Genomic DNA, 22,327 nt, shown 5'->3' on the forward strand with positions numbered 1-22,327 from the left:
GTTTAAAAAACACACGCCCCACTCAGTGAACCTCTGAAACCTGCAAATGTTTAAAAAGAAGAAAGAAAAAAAAACACCACAGCAGCTGCAATTTGAAAAACAACACTCTGACGCTCAAAATAAGTAATTTTAATAAGTACCTCATAGCTTATTTGCAGATAGTTGTACAGTCTGAGAAGAAGAAAAAAAAAAAAAACTGTAATAGGCCTTAGGTCAGCTGCATTGATTTAATGCATTACTTAGGCTGCCAGAGCAGAGGTAGAATCTCCTCGCACTGCATTAGGAGCGCCTCAAGCCTCCGTGACTCCTTTTGATCAAATCTCTGTGAAAGATGAGTGTCATGCCCTCTTCAAGCCAGCTGTGAGGGGACTGCCCTGCGACTGGAGGAGCACGCTGGAGCACACCACTCCGGGGCAGCGAGGTGAGAGCTGGCTGCAGAGGTGAGAGGCAGACACAACTTCGTACTGTAGGTCTGGAGAACACCAAGGGGGAGGATCTTATTTCACTCCCCTGTGCACAGCCTGAGCATACATCAGACCTTGAGGTGCTCAGAGTCAGACAAGAGTAAAGAGGCGTGTGATGGTTCTGCCTTAGTACTTGTACAGGCAGGAGTGTTTCCAGTACTTCTTTGTACAACTCACTGAGGGAATGGGAAACTGTTTTATAGCTCTGGAAACATAAGCACAGTAAGAATGTCTGAGGTAAGGAAAGTTCTTTGCAGTTCTATATGAATGTGTATTTTTACTGTGCAACTTTTATTTGTGGTTATGCACTGTGGAGATATAAAAAATCTTGCGATGGTGTTGTTTTGGGTAATGAACAATGGAGATGAGAGCTGTAGGGAGCTGTACTCTCCTTTTCTTAATCACAAAAAGATACTCTGAAAGTAGAAAACTAGTTTATGTAAAAAATCCTGTTTTTCTTTCTGCTGTGCACTAACAACTGAATGACTTTTCTGTTCTACAGTAAGTAATGCAGAATTGCAGGCTGATTATAATAAGCAGAGCCATCACTTGTGTAATTGTTTTCCAATCGAAGTAGTAGCATGCAAATCATAAATACTTGACAATGTTTAATTGTACAAGTCCTCAATATACATTAATAGCAATAAATTCTATGATTTGTGACTCAGATGTGTTCTGAGTCAAGTGCTTTAAGCAGATACATTATCATTATCGTGACGTATAAATGCACTGGAGAGCAGACAACAATGTAATTTCACTACGAAGTTCTTTAGAAATTACCACTAAAGTGGAGTCTAATGTTTGTCCTTTATATACAATTTATTGTTGACTATTTAGCTTCCAGAAAATAAGGCCGGTAATTCTTTTCTTAGGATCAGTCTGTTCGTATTTGGGGGGGGGGTAGGGGGTAGGGGGTGGAGCAGGGGGGAGAGAATGAGTCTGTCTGTCTGTGTATGGGGAGAGTCAGTCAGTTTCTTAAAATATATTGCGCTAATTAAGAGGTTAAATGCATCAGAATAAAAGACACTTTGATTTATTTTGATTGTTTTTTTCAACACATAGCAAAAAATAAACATGGTTTAATTGTCAGCTCATACATAATGAGGTTTTGTTAGTTGTGTTTAAGACAGAGCATTTTACTTTCTGATTTATTAATTAGCCAAATACTTCTAGTCCTCTGTGTAACGAATCCTGAGTTTAAAAATGAGGAGAGGGCAGATCGCTAACCCAGGGGAGGACTACTGATATACACAGGCTGTGGTTTATCCTTCTGTAAAATCCTATGGATAAAAAGTGACACTACTTATTTTTTTTCCCTCTCTTTTTTTTTTCTTCCCCCCATCTCTTTTTTTTTTGAATATTTTTCAGTTGAATAACCTGTGAGGCAGGCAACAGTCTGATATTTTGGGGATGTGGGAGAGAAAAAATGAAATAAACTGGTTATGTTTTAATTTAAAACAAACCATTGTTTGAAAGGCATTTAGCAGTCAATTTCCACAGCTGATCTGAAGTTGGAGTTTATTGTGCTCATTTAGTTGAGATTGTTGTTCAAGCGATTTCTATATAATTTTTTGTAATTCATGTAACTACTTGGCTTCTTGAACCTAGGAGCTGATTGTTTGTCTTATCTTTTGGTGAGCTAACTCTGCGTTATGTTGCAAAACCTTGAGGCATGTTGTGTTTCTTCGTGTTCCTGCAGTCTGCAAGTGAAGTCAGCTTCATTAGTTTCATGATGGCACATCAGTGCATGGCTGGTGTTGCCGTTTCCTTCAAGCTACTCCCGGAGCATGATCTGGGCTGCCTTGGTTTGGATAAGCTTGTAAGGATTTGTCAGCCAGATGTGACAAGATTGTCAAGAGGCAAGTAAAGAAGGAGATCTGATATTAATCAGTGCATAGCTTGGAGCCAAACTTTCTCAAATGCAGTGTAGTAACATGTTCTTCTCATTTACTGCTGCTCTTTGTGGCTATAGAACTGCCACTGTCTGAGTTTGACGGTTAAAAGGGATGCCAGCTAATAGTCTTTAATTGTAAGGATACAATTCTAGGTGGGAAAAGATCATATGCTTCTATTTTTAACATCCTTTTGGAAAATACAGTTCTGTTTGCTGCAGTTTGCTGAAAAAATATGCAAGCGTTATGTTAGACAAGTCTCTGTTTCTGTACTTTGGTTTTAAAATACTGAAATTGTGGCTTAGCTCTTAGTGCTGGAGGAGTGGGAGGTGGGGAGCCTCACTCCACTTCAGGTCATGGTGCAAAGTAGGACTAGCATTATTTTTAACTACTAACAACAGTGGCCGTTGGTTTTCTTTGTTCTAGTGATTAGAACAATATACATTGAAGAATACCTTTCTAATTGCTTCTTTTACAGAAAAGGGAAAAAATATGGACTTTCAAAGAAAGTATCGTGTTATCCCTTAGATTTATTTATCATTATGTTTATAATGCCAGTAAGTTTTCCTTATAATCAGTATAATTGTGCATTTCTGTTTGAAATAAACTCAAGTTTTTAGTAGTTTGCAGCTTAATCAGCTTTTATTTTAATAATAAGTGAACATTTAAAAAGTAACTAATCTTATGTTATGGAAAATATATTTTTGTTCCTCTTAATATATATGGATTTTTGCTTGATTGATTTTTAAAAAGTAATTGTTCTGTTTATTCTTTGAACTACCAAACCATCTACAACCTATTCAGAACTGTAAAACTTACAGTATCTGCAAATATATCCAAACCTGAAGGAGAGCTAAGTAGTCCCAGAAACAGGAAAAATTATTACAAGTGTTGGGCCATTTCATGGGCTTTTACTATAGCCAAGATGAAATTCTGCCTACTTAGGCTGCAGTAAGGTTTGGCCTTTTGATACCGAGTTTCTTGACTTCCAGCTTCTGTGTCTGTTCATGATATTGTTAAAAAATCTGTTCATACAACATTAAGCATGTCATTCCATTTCCAATCAAACAAGCCAGCGATTTATTTTGTTTTCAGTAATAAAGACTTCATTACAATAATATTAAATAGACCTCTGATAAGAACAGAAAAGTTCTCGTTTTATCTTAGATTACAAGTCTTGCTACATATGCATGTTTTAAGAGCACTTTTTGTATGATTTGGCATTTATTAAAACATTTTTCATGCAGATTTAAGCTAAAATTCAGGTATGGATCTTGAATTCATTATTTCAGCAAAACATCCACCAAATGCAGGGAAGAAAAAAGTTTTGGCCCTCTGGGTCATCCCCTGCCCTTCCTGGCTTCAGTGGTGCAGGAACTCTTACAGTTCCTATGTGCTGGGCAGCCAGCCGTTTTGATCCTAGCAGATGCTACAGCTGAAGTTTTACAGCAATTGTCATCACCTTTCTTCTTTTTAGTTTTTATTTCTTATTATTTTGTTGCTAGTTGCTATCTAAAAGTTCTGCTTAGGGACTGAAATTTCAATATTCAGGCTAAAAAATAAAATTATTAAGGGAATGAGGAAAAGTGACAATTTCAGACTTCAGTCATTTTAGAATAAAGAATAATGATATTTTCATTCCACACTTTAAAACCATGGTAAAATAGTTTCTTTAAACAAATAGCAAAAAAAAAAAAAAAAAAAAGAGCAAACTTTTGAATTCAAATTTCAAACATAGCTGATTATCAGTGAGAAATGCATATTTTTTTTCATTTGAAAATAGCCAATTTCTGTCTGAAAGCCACTTAAAAATTTCCTCACCTGTGTTCAATAAAAAGGAATTCTAAGTTTTAAATTGTGAAATAACCAATGGAGCTACACTGTTGCATAAAATATTGCATAACTGTAGCACCATAGATAGTATCATGTGTATATGTACAAATACTGTTTGGGTTTAAAACTTATGAAGTTGCATTAAATGAAATTGTGTAACATTAAATATTTCAGAGAACTTTTATTTTTTCTTTTATCCTTTAATCTATGTCTTCGCTCTGTGACATGAAAAAAGAAAAAAATTTAGGCATGCATATTTTATGGCTTTGAGACTTAAGCAGTGGTATGAGGACCTGAAAAAGTTAGGATTGTCTGAAACATTAACTCACCCACATTGCGCCCATATAATATTTTATAAACTAGGTAAAGAGTTAAAGACATATTTTAAAGGGCTTGCAGTTGATTTATACTAATATTCTTCATTTCTCTGATACTTGTGATTTTGTGTTTATAACATTTATTTCTTGCTAATGTAGGGCTTGGAATTAAATATTTAATTAAACTTTGGTTCATGGATAGGTCTGTAAGTTTCAGCATTTAATATGATATGCATACATGTCAATATGGGTAAATAGTACATGTGCAATTTATTTGCTGGATTAAATAGCATCTAGTGCTTTATCATAAGAAATTTCATGCCATTTCTATTCGGTGACTTACCTTTACCCCTAAAGCCTGACCAATTTTTCTCACAGTATGGAGCAATATGTTACTCATTTTTGAAATGCACTAATAAGAGAGATTTTTCCTGTAAATTTATTAAAAAGGGAATTTACTTCAATATCTTGTGGTAGGCACTACTTAATACTCAGCGAAGTGCTCCTGACCCATGCAGGCTAGGGAAGGTATGCCATGGGAACTGTAGCATTGTAGTCTGTTTCAGAATCAAAAGTAAACAACAACTGTAAGATAATAATATTATGTGACATTTTTCATTCCTCAGTTTGTATTTCTTGTTTATTTGCTTTTCCAAACCAAACAATAAAAGAGGATCTAAATATGTTCCTGGGCTTGACCAAGCTGTCTGTCAGCACACACCTGTTGTTAACAAGTAAGATAAATTGCAGCATAAGCCAATGTATCTACAAGCACGTTGCTGAACAGCAAAATTAAGTTTTACTGTCCAGTGCTTTTTGTTTGAAGAGTAGCAGTCTGAGTGTGTGTGCTCACACGCACACGCACATTCTTTTCTCTTTATAATTATTTTGACAGTGCCATTAATAAGAGCTGCCCTAAGGGGCCCTTTAGGGTAAGTGACATGCATGAGGAGTGATTTTCATCCCACAAGTTACGCTGTGATTAAAGTTTGGCCTTATAGCATGCTGCCTTTCTCAGAAATGGCTGCCTTTGGCTTCCTCGCCCAGCTGCGTTGCCCGAGACTGCCCAGAGCTCCTCTCTGTTAGCCGTGAAAGCTGCCGCTGAGCCCAAATTGGCTGTAGGGTTGTGAGTCTGTATTTAGCTTAGTCTCTTATCTCCGCTCCTCGCTCTTAGAACTGTTCACAGTTCAAAAAACTTGTTAACAAAGTGGTGACGAGGACCTTGTGGCCCGCAATTCAGTAGCCAGCTAAAACTGTCTTTTAAATCCACAACTATGGTTGATTTGATGCGGTGTTGCTGTTGTGTGAAGGTATTACCTAATTTCAAATCTTACCGAGCTTTTTTACTTCCCTCCTTCATTTTTTTGGCTATTTTGCGGGGTGCTTTAGTCAGTTATTGCAAGGAAAAATAAGCATTTTCAGCTCAAGATGCTCGACTGCACCCACAAGAGGGAGATCCAGTCAAATCCCAGGCCAAAACTGGCTTTGTTCAGCCCCACTGAGGGAGAGGATAATGGGGCAATGCAACATGCTGCAGGATCTGGGTTGTAAATACTCTGTTTACGTGTATTCTTAGGCTGTGGCTGTTTAAAAGGAGGTCAGGTTTTGGTATCTGAGCCCAAATAAACAATATGAATATATACATAAGGATCCAGATAATTAATGGGATGTATTCTGTGGTCTTATCTAGAAAATGTATTCAACTTGTGGCCTTTGTGTTCTTTTAGGAGTAAAAATCACAACATATTTTCCCCACAGAGAAGGGGTAAGTGGGAGTTGAGTGGTATCAGCACCAGCCAAAATTTTCAGCACAGTAGGTGTTAAGTTCAACTCCTAAATTCATGTTTGGCCTCTGAAACAAAAGCTTTGTGTCTGAGTTTTTCAAAGGTTCTTGCACCTCCTCAGCTTGGTAGGTGTGTACACGATCAATGTGTATGAAAACCAGCCTAGTTACTGAGGAGCAGTTGTGGATTTAGGAACTGAGTTGTGAGTGTAACTTTGTGTTCAGTGGCACTGTAAAAGGCAAGTTGTGGCTCATCTCCATCTTTCCCATCTCTCTCCTAGTTGGTCTCTTAAGCAGGAGGCAAGAATTTTGCTAAATTATTTTGTTAATAAGCAGTTTGTCAAATGAATCATCTAGGGCGCTAGCATTTTAAATATGTCTGTAATGGAGAAGGTTGGAGCTCTTGGTCAGTGCTGTTTACTCTCTCACATCCATGTGCAACTTTTCTCTATTTAATTAAAAGCTCAAAACATGGAAGATACCAGACTCTTGTCTGGATATAACAAACTGTTAAGACTTGTTTGCTTCTTAAGGAAGATACTTGTTACTTATTATGTTTATTAAATAACAGTATTAACAGCAACTGTTACTTTGTAAGAAACATTTTTTTGTGAGGTAACATCGGAAATGTGTGCAACATTCAGCCCGTTGCAATTAGAAATCTTATAAGGACCTTTTCCTTGTTCTAATAATTTTATGTAATTATTTTAGTCTTCAAGATTTTTAAACTTCAGTATAGAAACAGCAGAACTTGCAACAACCAAATGCCCTTGAGAAGGCATAAATGTACAGGAGTGGAAATCCCTTTGTTTCAAGGGCTGAAGCTGTTAAAGGCGGGCAGTGTATGTATACTATTGGTGACATGTAACTTACCAGTATAGCTTTAACCACAGCCATAACTGAGAACCTTAAACACATGACAGAAGAAAACACCACAATACTGAGCTGAACATGTTCGGGTTGCAGCATGGGCCAAGTCTACTTTATGCAGAGTAACTCTCAAATTGGCCCTGCCATCACACAAGACCGGTACTTGCAGTATGTTTCAGTGCATTTCAGTGCACTATTACTTGGTGAGGGTCCCCCTTTTCCCCGTTCCCTGTGTGTCCTCCCAGCTCTACTTACAGGCAGCGAAGGATTTCCATATTCTGTCCATCCTCCAGGCAACCCATTTCCTCTTTGAGGTGAGCATGTCGGGAAGAAGAAGATTGCCCAGAGCTTTTCCCTGAAGATGCTGCAGGGGCCCTCCTAATGTTCTCTACAGGCAGGTGGGATTCATAGCCTTACTAAACTTGGAATACGTTGAAACTTCCAAGGAACAACAGAGATGTAAGATGCTTAATCTAAACTCTAACAGATATAATATCAACATGTAGTTTAGGCTTAATTGTTGGGCTAGGTCTTCAACAAATATTTGCACCATCTGGAGCAGCCCAACACCATTTGTGATTGTACTTGAAATACACTGGGATATATTTTAGTTCCAGTAAACCGCAGGGAGCTCAACAGAGTATCAAAACCTGAAACTGTGTTTAGGAAGAACATGCACAAGGGCTAAATATGTACTATAGAGTGGACAGAATGGATACAAAGACATGTGGGATAGATGAAACCAGATATTATTAGTTTCATACAGATAAGCACAGCTGGGTTGTGATACAGTGAAAGAAAGGTGGACAAAATGTAAATTGAAAATTTGTTTTAAAACATGAAAAAACTGACAGTTGGTATAATTTATCAGTGGAATATATCCCTAGGGGAAGCAGCAAAAGTTGCCTGACAAAAAATGGACAGAGCAAAGCTTTTCTCATTATAATATGTGGAAAAGTACAGCATTGAAGGAGATGCTCAAGATAAGGTTTTTTAAATTTGTCTCTGCTTTCAGTGGTTGCTCGAAGGATTCAAATGCTGAACTAATCAAATGTAACTGGGTGATGAAAAGGGAAGACTTATTTAAACTTTGCAACCACAAGAAACTTGGTGGATAACAGTAAAAACAGGAAAGAAAACAAATTGGACAGGAAGGCAACTTCACACTCATGTATAGTTACTGTTTTCTTTACTAAAAGATGCATGTGGATTTGCATTTGGCCTTTGATTTAGCTGTTGACTGTACTTCTAAATTAAGAGATGGTAAATGTATCCATCCTTTTACTCCTTTTGCAAATCTTTTACAAGGTGTAAGCAAGAAAATATTTCCTAATAACCAGACGTATGTACCATGCTTAATTTTGTTTCTACAATCCAAAAAGAGAGCTTAATTTCCATGGATTATTCTTAATATGTGAGAAAATTGTTACCTGTACTCTAAGAAGTAAAAAGGCTTTCATGTTTTAGCTGATTGAGAGATAAGAAAAATTCTAATGCTTTACTAATTGATCTTCTTCCCCCCTTATAAAGTTTGTCTCTTCTTCCACAAGTGTTCTCACTGTGGAGCCACTGCAAGTTTATTCTGCAGAAATGGGACCTGTCCCACTTCTTTCCTTTCTCAGAGGGTTACATATATTCAGCAGGATTACTTTTTCTGGGATAGGAGACATGGCCTCATGGATTGAATACCTCAGTAAAGGACATGAAAAGCGATACCTGCTGTATCTCACCTAATGAAAGTTTCTCACACACATTTCTTTCATGTAACTCCTATTTCTTCTTCAAACTTATGTTTTAAACTGATAGGAATTTGTAACCCCTGCTTTCAGAAGATGTTCCTGTAACACAACATCAACAACACCATTTTGTCAGCAATCCTTATAGCAGAGCAGCAAAGCTCTCATGCTCTTCATGTGATGGCAGCAGCTTAAAAAAAGCAGTTTCTAAGTGAGGGTAGCTTTATGCAAAGAAGACAAAGGTTTTTCTTGGATGCCAGAAACAAGCAAGGGTGCTGTCCTGTGCATTACTGACATTGAATACTACCAGGATAATCTGGGACTTGCTTTTCCATTTTACTGGAGTCTGCACTTGGAGCTCTCACTACATGCAGAGAGTCAGACTGACTTTCTAGCGTGAGCAGAGATCTCTAATTCGGTCCTGACAGGGTCTTCAGTATTTGCTGACTTTTTATTTCCCAAGCCAAAGTGCTGTCAAACCAGAACACACTTACACAGTGAATGAAATTTGGTACAGTCATACTGCCCTTCTCTTGCTGCATTTTTTTACACCTGCTGTTAGTATGTTGCGAGTGAACATAGGTCCCAAAAGACTTCAGGAGACCACAGATGATCTCAAACTTGCTTTATAAAACGAAGCCTGATTATAAACTCAGAATCAAAATGAATTTGTTCCGTTAGCTTGTATTTTTGTTTAGCTGTGAAGGCTGCAAGTGAGTTGTAAAGAAATGTTGAGTAACTTTTAAAGCATAATCGAAGCCACATCAATATCTGGCAAAAAAGATGTCAGCAGTCATGACTTTCAGGCAACAGATATTAAGATTTCTTTTTCAGTGATTAGTAGTTAAATGTTTTTCAGTAGCCAGTTTAATGGTTAATCTGTCTCTCCTCATGAGGAATCATTTGTATTAAAAATCTGATGTTCAGATTCCCACAGCCATGCTGCTAAAACCACAGAAAATTTTGATCAGAATTTTCAACTCTATTTTTTTAAAAATGAAGTGTTTCTGATAATGGATTTGGAAAGATCCATTTGTGAGGAAAAGAGTGACTGGAAAGCAGTAACAAGATCCTTGATGATAGCATAAGATTTATTTTTAAATATTTGCCTTAAGTTTCTGGAAAATGAAACTAAAAAATCGACCTGAATGAAAGTATTGCACTTAAAAGAATTTCCACTTTAATTTCCATCTGCATTTCCAATCCTTTAATTGCGATTTTTAAGCTTTACATATATGCAATCTAGAAAGTTATTCCTTTGTTCTGTAGAATGAAACTGTGTGTACATTTCACTTGTTGGGAAAATAATGCTCATTAAATGACTTGATGTAATTACAGTACCTTAGAATAGGCGTATTAAGGATAGTAGGATTAACAGGCAAAAGGCAAGTGTATTAATCTCATGAAGTTTTGCTAAATTTCTCTTCATTAAAGTGATATAAGTTAATTTGGGAGATAATCAAAGTGCCTCTTTTACAAGTGCTTTTTTAAGTCGAACAATGAATGGAGATTTAAAATTGTGAGTCACTGATGATTTAAAAGTCAATTTTGCCATGTTATATACTCTCTGTGACTATATTAACACAAATGTTGCTAGAAAAGTTTTAGGAGACAGAATCTGACAAGCACAAATGAAGGGAAATTATACCAATCTGAAAATCACGCTTCTTTCTTCTCAGGGATTCTTACAAGTAATTTTTTAAGTCAGCAACAGATCCCTGATTTGAGGGTGTACCTTTGATATGTTAGCAGTATGCAACCTAACTACATCTAAGACTGGATGTCCAGAAGCAGCAATGTATTGACTTGAGCGGGGATCAATTCCATATTTAGAATAAAAGGGGAGCTGGACTCTTTTTTTTTTTTTTTTTAATAACCACTTTCATATATGTAAAACAAAATGTCTTCCTTTTACTTTTTCTGGGTTTTGCATGTGCAGTCTTCTACACATATACAGGAAAACAAAATAAAAGATGTAGCATATAGAGGAAAGATCTTACACAAAGCTATGAAATGCAAGATCTTGTGATCTTGTGCGGTATATCTTTCTTGTCTAAGTACACAAATTAAGAAGAAAAAATAGAAAAAGGGTCAGTGGTTTGTGGAACAGGTCCAAAGGAAAAGGAATGAAAAAAATTTTGAAATCTTAATTAACTTATCATCATGACAGCTTTTTTCATTGTGAATATTTCTGTTACTTCTTGCAGAAAAAGGAAGTACTCTTGTAATTTTGTCTGGAGGGACTGCAAAAGATGCATTCATGGAATGCTTACCAAACCTAGCACAGTTGCCTATGGAAGGGGCTCAGTCTGTGCAAGTTAGAAAATGTTATATATGTACAGAGGTAGAAGGCTTGAACTGTATTATTGTTTGATATCATATTATTTGCTATTGTTTGGTAGAACTGAATTAGCAGCCACCTATAACCTTTTTGTCCAACTTTTCCATAAGAAATTTGTGGCTTTTTATTGTTATATGAAAGTATTTTAGCATCTAAGTGAAAATATATCATCCATTAAAGTGAAGTAATTCAGACTGCGTAGGGTACTGATGTGTATTTTACGACTTTATGGGGAGCACAGAGCTTTTCTCAAGAATTCAGTATTTTGTAATGGCTCCTTTAAAAAACTAAAGGCAGAGTGATTCAGAGATTTCAGTAGCCTTGTTGCCGCTTGTTCTGATCCTTCAAATAACGATGAATCTCAGAATCAAGTCACTGCAGTTTGGAGATGTACATGTAAGCTAACTCCTTGGTAAGCCAGCTGCTGAGATTTTAAAATCTCAGTCCAAATCCAATCATGTAAAGCACTAGGCACCCAAATGTCCTGCATATGCTTGTTCACAGTAGACTGTTTTATGTAGTGTCCTCTTCTGCCCCAAGTCAGTCAAAATCTTCAAGCCTAAAGAAATGCCTGTTGCAAATCTAAGTTAAATTACCTTTGTCTCATGTCCTTTTCATTTAAAACATTTCCTGCATCAATCTTTCTTAGCCTGGTGGTCCAAAAACTTGCTGCTTTGTATGTTTCCCAAAAGTGCCAATGGGGGCATGCCTGAAAAGACATTACTTTTTCCTTTGAGTCTTGTCTTTCTTTTCTATGGCTGTTAATAAGTAGTGGAAGTTGCCGTTTTGCATAAGACCCTAGGAGCAGGAGTAGCAGCCCATAGTGGGCATACCTTTGCCTTACTTCATACTTGCCTCTCTGTACTTTAAAATGTGAAAAGTTTTGGTTTAAAAACAGAAAAATGCAGTCATATTACAACTTCATAATCTAACTTTTTTTTTTTTGTATTCCAGTGCAGACCTCCTACATGTTAATTTCTTCACTTTTCCTTCTTTAATAAATATTCCATTTGTGCAGGAACTATTCTCAGTATCAGATCTAAGCAATACAGAAGCTTACAAATGTTTTGCTCTATAGCAACCCCTACGGAGCTTTAACTAGGACCTCAGAGTTGTCTGCCTGCCTTCTGCAGCAGATGGGCACATACAGAAGGAAGCATATATTCCAGGAAGCAAGTTCGTATCACCCTGTTGATCAGGAACATCTGAATACTAATTTGATTTGCATTATAGATGACCTTGGTGAGAGTAAAGTAATGCACAAATTGAACTGTGCAACTGGTTGCTGTCTGTTTCTGTGCTCTGTTTGGCCTATTATCTTTCAAACATTTCCCTTACAAAATGTGACTGCTATAGTCTTTGAGGCGTTGGAGTACTTTTTGGTGAGCTTTGTTACTGAGAAGTGTTAGTGAACTCCGGTATCTTTGACAGGTTACATATATTCTATGTGGATGCTGCTGTACGTAAGGGATGGCATCTATGCAGAGCTAACATATTGCTTGTTAGAACTTCCTATACTGCAGCATGGAGCTCCAGCAAAACTTGAAGAGAGCGGGACTTTCATCTGTATGTCTTTGTTTTCAAACCTTCCTGAACAAAGTGATCTTACATGAAGATCATAGCTTAGATGAATGCGAAACAACACTTCTGTATTGTTATAAATGCACTTCAACCTAAATAAATTCACAGAAGTGTTGCTTTGTATGTTATTAAATATTTTGCCTCCACAATATTCCAGTGCTCTAGCTGGTGACCGATTCTCTTTAAAGCAGAGGTGGTCTTGCAAAACTCAGGTTTTGCCTGGATGATCTATATGCATGTTGGTAGGTATGTGCTGCTATGTTAACTCTGTCCATTCATATGGATTTTATGGGTGTATTGTATATGTATAATCTGCATGCTCTAGATGGTGCTTATATATTACCTATTATCCTTTCTATTGATTTCCAGGCTATCCGATGCACTCTGGTGAACTGTAGTTGTCAGTGTTTCAAACCTGGGAAAATAAATCAGCGACAATGTGACCAATGCCGGCATGGATGGGTAGCACATGGTAATATTTGTTCTTACGATCTATATAAAACCTTTTAGGATCTTCCTCACTAAAGCATGCATTTGATGTCACCCCTCATCCCCACACACACCTCCAATATGAGTTACATTCAATCTTATCTGCCTCTTGTGACTCAAGTTTATTTATATTTTGTGATTTTATTTTCAGCTCTGAGCAAATTAAGGATTCCCAACCTCTACCCATCAAGCCAGGTAGAAATAGTTCAATCCAATGTTGTGTTTGATATCAGTAGCCTCATGTTGTATGGAACCCAAGCCATTCCCGTGCGCCTTAAAATTCTGCTAGATCGGCTTTTCAGTGTTCTGAAGCAGGAAGAGGTGATACAGATTCTGCATGCTCTGGATTGGACACTACAGGATTATATACGTGGATATGTGCTACAGGTATTTAGAGGGGCTTTTTTATATAAATATGATAGCTAAGTAGTATTTCATAATGTTTTCTAGCTCAGTCTTATCAGTGGTTCACAATGCATTAACAGTGTGGTACATCTGATAGGCAGTAATAGACTTGTACAAGCTCAGTGCCAGAAAAGAAAGTGTGGATTTTTGGTCGTTGTTTTCCTCTTAGGCAGGCTTAACTGAAATCTTCCTACTTTGCTCAAATCTATCAACAAAAGTAAGCCAAGATAAAAAGAACAAATTACTGGGAATGTATCAAAGTAAAGGCTTCAGAATTTACTCTAGTATTACTTGAACAGTGAGTTTACTTTTATACAGCAGAATAATACATTGACAAATAAACTCACCATCACTTTAAACACCAGGGACAATATCCATCTCTCGTGTAGTGCTGCTGACCTTACTGGAGCTACATCAAGGATGAATTTGGCCCTATGTGCTTACATTGATGTTAGTCTTTGCCACTGTGGAATTTACCTTTTATGTAAAGTAACATTATGATCTTACATTATGACACGAATCAATATTTAATGTTCTTGATAATCTTGCTTTTTAGTGTTAGGATTAAAAATATGGAATCAATTACCTTGAACCTCTACCACATGAAAAATTTATAATGTTACGTTCTTCATCATCTTAGAAACTCTTACATGCACTGTGAAAAATCTCAGTAGGCCATCAAATACATGTTCTGTGATAAAATATTTATTGTAGTTATTGGGAAAAGTTAGGCATAGCTAGAGTTTGAAAGAACTCCAACACTCTAGTGTAATTACAGCTGTGCTCTGTGAACACTGGCAATAGATCAATACAGGTTCATTTGTTCTCTGATCTTAGTTGCTTGGAAGATTATTAAACTTGCAATGAAAGAATACTTGACTTAAATGAGGAGCTAAATCTTGGTCTGATTGCTTCATCTCTGCTGTCTGTACTTACATGATACTAACTGTTGTTCAAATGATGCATCTTAATTTTTGTGGGAAAAAATAGTTTATTGGAAAGTATTACCGTCCGTTCAGAAAGAAATTATATCACCAATGTGGTAAAATTTGGAAGAAAGTACCACCAGATTGCATTAATCTCTCGCTAAATAGAATGATGTTATCATTTCACTAGAGAAGACTTTTTAGTCCCTAAAAAAATGTGAGATTTGGGGGGAGGGTTTTTTTGTTTGCCTTAACTAATGTCCGATTCATTTAAATATTTTTGGCTTTAGGATGCTTCGGGAAAGGTGCTGGATCACTGGAGCATAATGACCACTGAAGAAGAACTGGCTACTTTGCAGCAGTTTCTTCGTTTTGGAGAAACTAAGTCCATTGTAGAGTTAATGGCAATTCAAGAGAAAGAAGGGCAATCGATTATAATACCACCACCGACTGCCAATTTGGATATTAGGGCATTCATTGAGAGCTGCAATCAACACAGTCCTAATTTTTCTGCTTCCTTGGACAAAATGAGTCCCACCAACATTCATCCCTTTGAGAATATTGTAAATAACATGGCTTTCATGCTGCCGTTTCAGTTTTTCAGCCCAGTGCCTCCACCTTTGATAGGTTCACCACCAGAAAGACATTTGATTGAGCAAGGTCAAGACCATAGCAATGAAACTAAACAAGATGTTCAGATACCATTTTCTGAAAGCAGCTTCTTAACTTCTAGTTCTGCGCCATTTCAACTTGAAAATGAGAGGAGCATAAATGGTCCAGATATCACCACTAAAACAGAAGATGATGCCCTTTTAAGTGATTCCAGTTCACATAATACAGCAGCAAAGCTTGAAATGACAGCACTATCTCCAGAAAACAAAATTAAATCTGTGGAAAAAAATGGCGCCGGGCCAAGGAAAGGGCGTGTTTTCTGCACTGCTTGTGAAAAGACATTTTATGACAAAGGTACTTTGAAAATACATTACAATGCTGTTCATCTGAAGATAAAGCACAAATGCACAATTGAGGGCTGCAATATGGTATTTAGCTCTTTGCGTAGTCGAAATCGTCATAGTGCAAATCCTAACCCCAGACTCCATATGCCAATGAATAGAAATAACAGGGATAAAGATCTAAGAAATGGTTTGACCATTGCTGGACCTGGAGATAGTAAAAGGACAGAATTTACAATTTTAACTCCAGATAGCAGAACTATTACTAGCTATGCCAACTCTTGTACAGATTCAAAGGGTCAGGCTGGATTTCCCAGTATTGGACAGAACGGTGTCCTCTTTCCAAACCTGAAGACGGTACAGCCTGTTCTTCCTTTTTATCGAAGTCCAGTCACACCAGCTGAGCTTGCTAATACTCCAGGTACTCTTCCTTCTCTGCCTCTTGTTTCTTCCTCAATACCAGAGCAGCTTGTTTCAAATGAATTGCCATTTGACATGCTACCCAAGAAGAAATCTCGTAAATCAAGCATGCCTATTAAGATAGAGAAAGAAGCTGTTGAGGCACCTAATGAAAGCAGTGATATTGCCAGTTCTGAAGATGATACACGTCTGCAAGTGGTAAGCGATGGAGAGCTTGAGACCTGTGAGCATAAGATAGAGAAGCGGGTGACCGACAGGGTGGAAAAGCACCCCCATTCAGGTAATTCATGGAAATCTGTCTCTGGGGTAGAGGGCCCAAAGTATTTTGAATCTGTCTTTACGCCAAATAACAAATACATCAAGGATATCTCTGAGAATGAATTGCATCACTGTGAGAAAGAGGTTAAACCAGAAGAAAATCAACCACTAAAAATAGTTTCCCATGAGATTATATATGAAGATCCAAAACACCACCACAATGATGTTATAAAACCAGTGACTGAACCCCCCATGTATATTAAAGAGCAGTCAAAGCGCAGGATTCCTAAAAATGACTGCCCTGAATTGCAACACCACTTGCTGACCGGGGGCTTTTTCAGCACTTTGTCAAACAGGGGTGCTGCCATTCCTTGTTTTGAAGACTCTAAAGATATGGATCATGTCAGTCAACATGCACTAGGGATTCAGAAGGAAGAAAGCCGCTTTCATTGTGACATCTGTAAGAAGACTTTTAAAAACCCTTACAGTGTAAAAATGCATTTTAAAAATGTACATCTCAAAGAAATGCATATTTGCACAGTTGAGGGCTGTAATGCTGCTTTCCCTTCTCGTAGAAGTCGAGACAGGTAAGAAAATTATAAACAAAATTGTATTTATTTTACCATCACAATGGAGCCTAATTTGAAATTAAAATGAGTGTTTGAGGAATGGAGCCTGCAAAGATTTTCTGTGTATCCTCGTATAACAGGTACGATAACTTATCAGAACATTCATGAAATGAAAATCCATTGAAAGAAACATTTCCTTTCCACTAGACTACAAGGTATTAAATAAAGCCATGAAAATTTCATAACTGATAAAGCCTGCAATAGTTGAAAGAATACTTTAGAACGTAAAGGGAAAGCCACAAGGGTATGAATTCAGCAATGTTCCAGTAGATGCATGTGTGGACTTACATGTTTAATATGTACTTTCATGTGTATTTTAATGTATACAGTGTTCTTCAATGAAAAAGCAATGAGATCAGTTCAGGAAATCTTCACTTGCTCTTGTCCTTGCTTCACTCAAGGATTTTGACAGAACAGACTGGTGGGGAAAAGCTCATAAGAAAAGCGAGATTACTCTGTGTCAGTACAAAAGTAGTGTTAGTTCAAGTAGCACTGAGTAATGTTATCTGGTGTACATCCGCATTGGTAGTGCTTTTTGGTGAGATTGTGTACTGATTCCTAAACTGTATCATGAGCTTGATTCAGTTTACTGTTAGCTGCAGTATTGTGTTGCTGTAAATCATTTTATTTCAGCCTGTTATGCGCATAGGCTGAGAAACAAGAACTGAAGCTTTATCATTGACCATCAGTTATGCATCTGAATTGATAAGTGATGGATAACAAACCTGTGAAAGCGTGACGAAGTGTTGTTAGGTTTTCTAACTCCCCTGTAACAGTGTTGCAGCAGCTTTTGGCTGCAGGAAGCGTGCCTGGATAGTAGTTCAGGGTGACACAAGGTTTAGATTGTCTGTAATCTGCTAGGAGTCCTGGAGCCAGCTGATGCAGTCCAGAGAGAGGATGAGTCTCTGAGGACTGGCTGCTGCATCTGAGATGCACAGATTCGTCTGCTGCTGGCAGGGCTTCATACCCTGATCTGCTGCCTGCGTCTTCCCAGATGTGAATTCCTCTCCACTGTAATTGTGATATGGGCCACAGGAAAGAAGGCCAGCAGTAAGATTTGCATTCACATGCCACAAATTCCTTCCCACACCAATGTATTCAGTTCAGTTTTAACATAGGTGCTTTTGGAAGATGGTTTATTTAAAAAAAAAAAAAAAGTCAACCCACAAGAAAGTTCATGAGCTTTGTGGAATACATTATTTATTTGCAACAACTTTGCAGAAGTTTCTAGACTTTAACATAGAGTGCTGTGACTGCAAGTGTAAAATATTTCTGTGCCCTTTTGAACAGTTCATGGTTTGATTAAAGCATGATGGCAAGGGGAAAAATTAATGTTTTCCCTGTCTTGAAATAAACCAAATCTTCTAGCCAGGGCCTAGAACTTCTTCCCAGTAAGCTGATTGATATTATTCAATGAGGAGCAGTGATTTTATATCTTTTGGTGGTTTTAAAATGGATCTGGAGATGCCCATTCAAAACCTGCAAGTTGCATAAAATGCAATATTCCTTTCTCCAAGGAAAAGCTCTGTACTGATACGTACAGCTGTATCCCGGCACACAGTTACAGTACTTAAGATCAATATTTTTTGCAGACTCAGGTGTCACTCCTTTCCTGTTTTGTCCATTGGGAAAGGATCTTTTTTTCTTCCCCTGCTCAGTCCATTCTCTGATCTCAGTTCAATATACAGGTTTTCAGTCTGTCCCCCAACTCTTTTAGGCCCAGCACTTGATCTAGTGGAGCAGACAGCTATCCACAATGCAGGAGAAAATCTGAAACATTGATTTCTGTAGAGTTATTTCTGGTGTATGCCAGTGCCAGCAAGTTCAGATATCCAGTCACGTGTGAATCATCCATGTGCACTCTCAGTGTGGCAGTGGGTCAAATTAGAAGTATACAGTGCATGCATGCTACTAAATATTGGGGTTTTTTCTTTGTTAATGATCATTATGAAACAGCTGTTAAGTGGGGCAAAACACTTTCTTGCTAAGCTTGTCTTTGTTCTTCTAGACATAGTTCAAACCTAAATCTTCATCATAAGCTTCTGACTAAAGATACACTGGAATTCAACAACCATTTCAATGCAACATACCTCTTGAAAGACATGGCTAAGGAGTTTTGCCAAGATGTGTCTTTAAAACAACATGTTGGACATACTTCTGTAATCTTCAAAGGAATGAACAGAACAGGCAGCTTCGTTTTTCCAATGAGCAAAATTAGAGAACCCTGTTCTGAGAGTTATGGATACGATCCATTGAATGATGGAGCTGTTCTGGATCTAAGCACTACTTCCAGCATTAAATCTGAGAGCAGTGCTCATTCTTCTTGGGATTCTGACGGAGGAAGTGAAATATGCACCATGCCCTTGGATGATAGTGATGAAAGCTGTGAAGGACCCAGCCTAATGCCCAATGATGAACTCTACCAAGACTGTACTTTAATTGAGAAAGCTAATCAAAACTTTACAAATTTACCTTCCAGTTTGCCAATAACTTGTCATATATGTCAAAAAACTTACAGTAATAAAGGAACTTTCAGGGCCCATTACAAAACTGTGCATCTCCGCCAGCTCCACAAATGTAAAGTCCCGGGTTGCAACACAATGTTTTCATCTGTTCGCAGTCGGAACAGGCACAGTCAAAACCCTAATCTGCACAAAAGTCTGGCTGCGTCACCAACTAGCCTACAGTAAGATCATGCTGATCTTAATTTATTTCTGCTAAGAATTAATCATTTCAATTAAGGAATGTGTTAACATTAGTTTTATTTAAACTCATTTGACTTCTAGCCCACTCAACAACCACCGTCACATTCTTTTCTCCTGTGTGTGCTCGCCAGCAGTTTCATTTAGCAAAGCTTGGTGCTGTAGTTTTTGTGCAATTGTTTGATTTGTTGTTAAATAGCTAAAGCTTCTGTAAGGAAATGAAAGCATCTTCTAAATGGGGGAAATAGGGAGACATTAACTAAAGTATTTCTGATACCTGTGAAGTATTACTTGCCAACAATAGGAGCTTCAAATGAGAACCATCATCCCTTGTGTTTACATGTTAAATGAGTTGTTGTGTCGTGTAAGAAATTAGTAAGGGTTGGGGTGAGTTTCCTCTGGTTGCATTGAGAGTTTTGGGGCTACCATTTCGTTCCTGAGGCCATAGTCTGAACACAGTCTGAAGCTGACTTGCAGTATTAGTTGAACATAATATTTGCAGTTTACTATATCCCAAAATCCAAAAGATAAAATACAAATTTTGGAAGACTTTGCATACAGTCCAAATCTTCTGAAAATCCTGCAGTCCTTACTCTTTAAATTGACATTTCACTTGAGTAAAAATTGCAGTATTTTGGCTTTCTTGGAATTTAATACCATTTGCTTTGCAAAAGGAGGGGCTCCCTAACTTGGGAGGGTTGCCTGAATAAATCTGAGACATTCTGATAAATTGTAGTGATAGAAAGAATGAATAGGTTAAGCTAAAACTTCTAAAGCACAGCAAATGCATCCATAAAAGGGGGGGGGGGGGGGGGGGGGAAGTAAATCCTTTAATTTAATATGCACTTTCTGAGTTCCACTTTCAGGAAAATAAAAGTTTTTGTTAAAAATGGGAAAAAAGAAGAATGGGGGGAAAAAAACCCCCAACCAAATACCCAAACTGCTTAAGAGTCTGAAGGAGCAATTCTAAGCCTTTGAGAGACAGCGATAAAATGGATGCAGTAGGTATCTTTCATGATTCAGCAGTTATTGTTTCTCTTACTGGTGGGGGAAAAAACACATTGATCTTTGTAACAATAGAAGAATGCTTATTCTCATTCACACCTCTTTCTTTTTTTTTTTTTATGAGAACATTGTCCAGTATCTTAAAATGTTTAATATCTTTGTACTTGTCCCTGTAATTAACAGTATTCTGCATTATGTTCTATGCACTTAAGAAGACTGTTCTTGCATTGTATTTAAAAAACACTTTAATATTTAATTTGTAGTCACATCATACAAATGCTCTGTGTGTGCTTGTGGTGCATCTTCTTTGACTGAATCATTTCCAAAAAGAAAAAGAACTAAGAAAGCAAGTCTTACAGTACCTTTTATTTTTTACTTTAATTCACCAGTTGAAATCTGTTGATCAATTCTAGTATGCAAGCATGATATCGACAGCACAATCTGTACATATTACACCAAAGCGCTTACAGTATTTGTGGTTTCTAGAACTAGTCTAGTGTTCCAGTATAACTGGATCTTAGTCTTTTTTCATTTTTTGTGACTGAATAAAAATAGACCAAATTTCTGGATTTCATATGTATGTAGAAATAATAGTACAATGCTATTGCCATATGTCTTGATGTTTAACTTATTCTAAAAAATACTATGGTATTGTAACCATTTCATATTGTATAAAAGAAACAAAAGTGGACTGAATATTTCGCTAATTCTTTTGAAAACTGGTTTGTGTGTGAGTATGGGTTATGCAAGGAAAAAACATGACACAGTTGTAAATGTTTGTGCTCACTAGAAATGGTTTCCATGCATTGTGAAAAGTAATCTTCTATTTTTTTAATTTACAGTAGGTTTATGTGATATTTAAAATAATCCATTTGTGCTTGAAGCTGTCAGGAAAAATTATTAGCCTGAGGAAAGTTGTGCCATTGCTTTGAGTTTTTGTGTTTGGAGGAGGGTTGGTGTTCTGTGTTATTTTGGGGGGAGTTGGGTGGGGTGTGTTTGGTTGTGTTTTTTGAATGGGAACTCATATCAGTGGAAATCATGGTTTGAAAGCTAAGGACACAATCATAGGAAACACAATTGCTCCCAGCCTTTTGATAGTATAAATCAATGATTTGTTATCCAGCTATTTCAAGCTCTTTTTTATATAGGTAGATAGATTTAAAACCCTATTTGTTTAATCATAAACGGTGGTTTTTTTTGAAACAGTGTGATGTAAACGAATGCTGTAATGCCCGTTAATTCAACTTTCACTGTGTCCAAAAAGGAAACACATTTGTATACCCTAATAATTTTGTATGTGTTAATAAAAACAAATAATAATGCCTCTGGTTGATTCAGAAAAGTAGGCTTTTGTGATTGAAAAAAATACTACTCTTCATTTTTATTTTTTACAAAATAATTCTGACAACACATTCCATCTGTAGAGAGCACTGTTTTGACAATGGTGCTAACTTATTCTATAATAAGGAAGTGTCATTATTTTAACGAGCTATTAGAAATAAAGTAATAAATCTTGTCAGATATTTTATTGAAGGGTGGGTTTTTTTCTTTTCTTCGTGCAGTAGGCAAGGGTAGAGATTAGTTTAAATGCCATCAGCTAAACAGAAGGCAAATATCATTGAGAACTGTGCTACAAGACAGATATTTCGGGCCCTATTTATACTTTGTATTTTGGAAAGGGTTTTTTGTTTTTTCTCAAAAATCTGGACAGAATGGGAGATTT

The 22,327-nt window shown here is 37.1% G+C and overlaps 1 protein-coding gene across 1 annotated transcript; it reads left to right on the forward strand.

Moving 5' to 3' along the window:
* The first annotated feature begins 554 nt into the window (after positions 1 to 554).
* BNC1 (basonuclin 1) lies at positions 555 to 21,946 on the forward strand. The gene is made up of 5 exons (XM_005436241.3): positions 555 to 701; positions 13,187 to 13,289; positions 13,458 to 13,693; positions 14,928 to 16,855; positions 18,906 to 21,946. The coding sequence occupies exons 1-5, from the start codon at positions 693 to 695 to the stop codon at positions 19,585 to 19,587; spliced, it is 2,958 nt and encodes a 985-aa protein (XP_005436298.1). The 5' UTR covers positions 555 to 692; the 3' UTR covers positions 19,588 to 21,946.
* Positions 21,947 to 22,327: the final 381 nt, after the last annotated feature.

The sequence above is a fragment of the Falco cherrug genome, chromosome 7 (assembly GCF_023634085.1).
Source record: "Falco cherrug isolate bFalChe1 chromosome 7, bFalChe1.pri, whole genome shotgun sequence".
Taxonomy (NCBI): Eukaryota; Metazoa; Chordata; class Aves; order Falconiformes; family Falconidae; genus Falco; species Falco cherrug.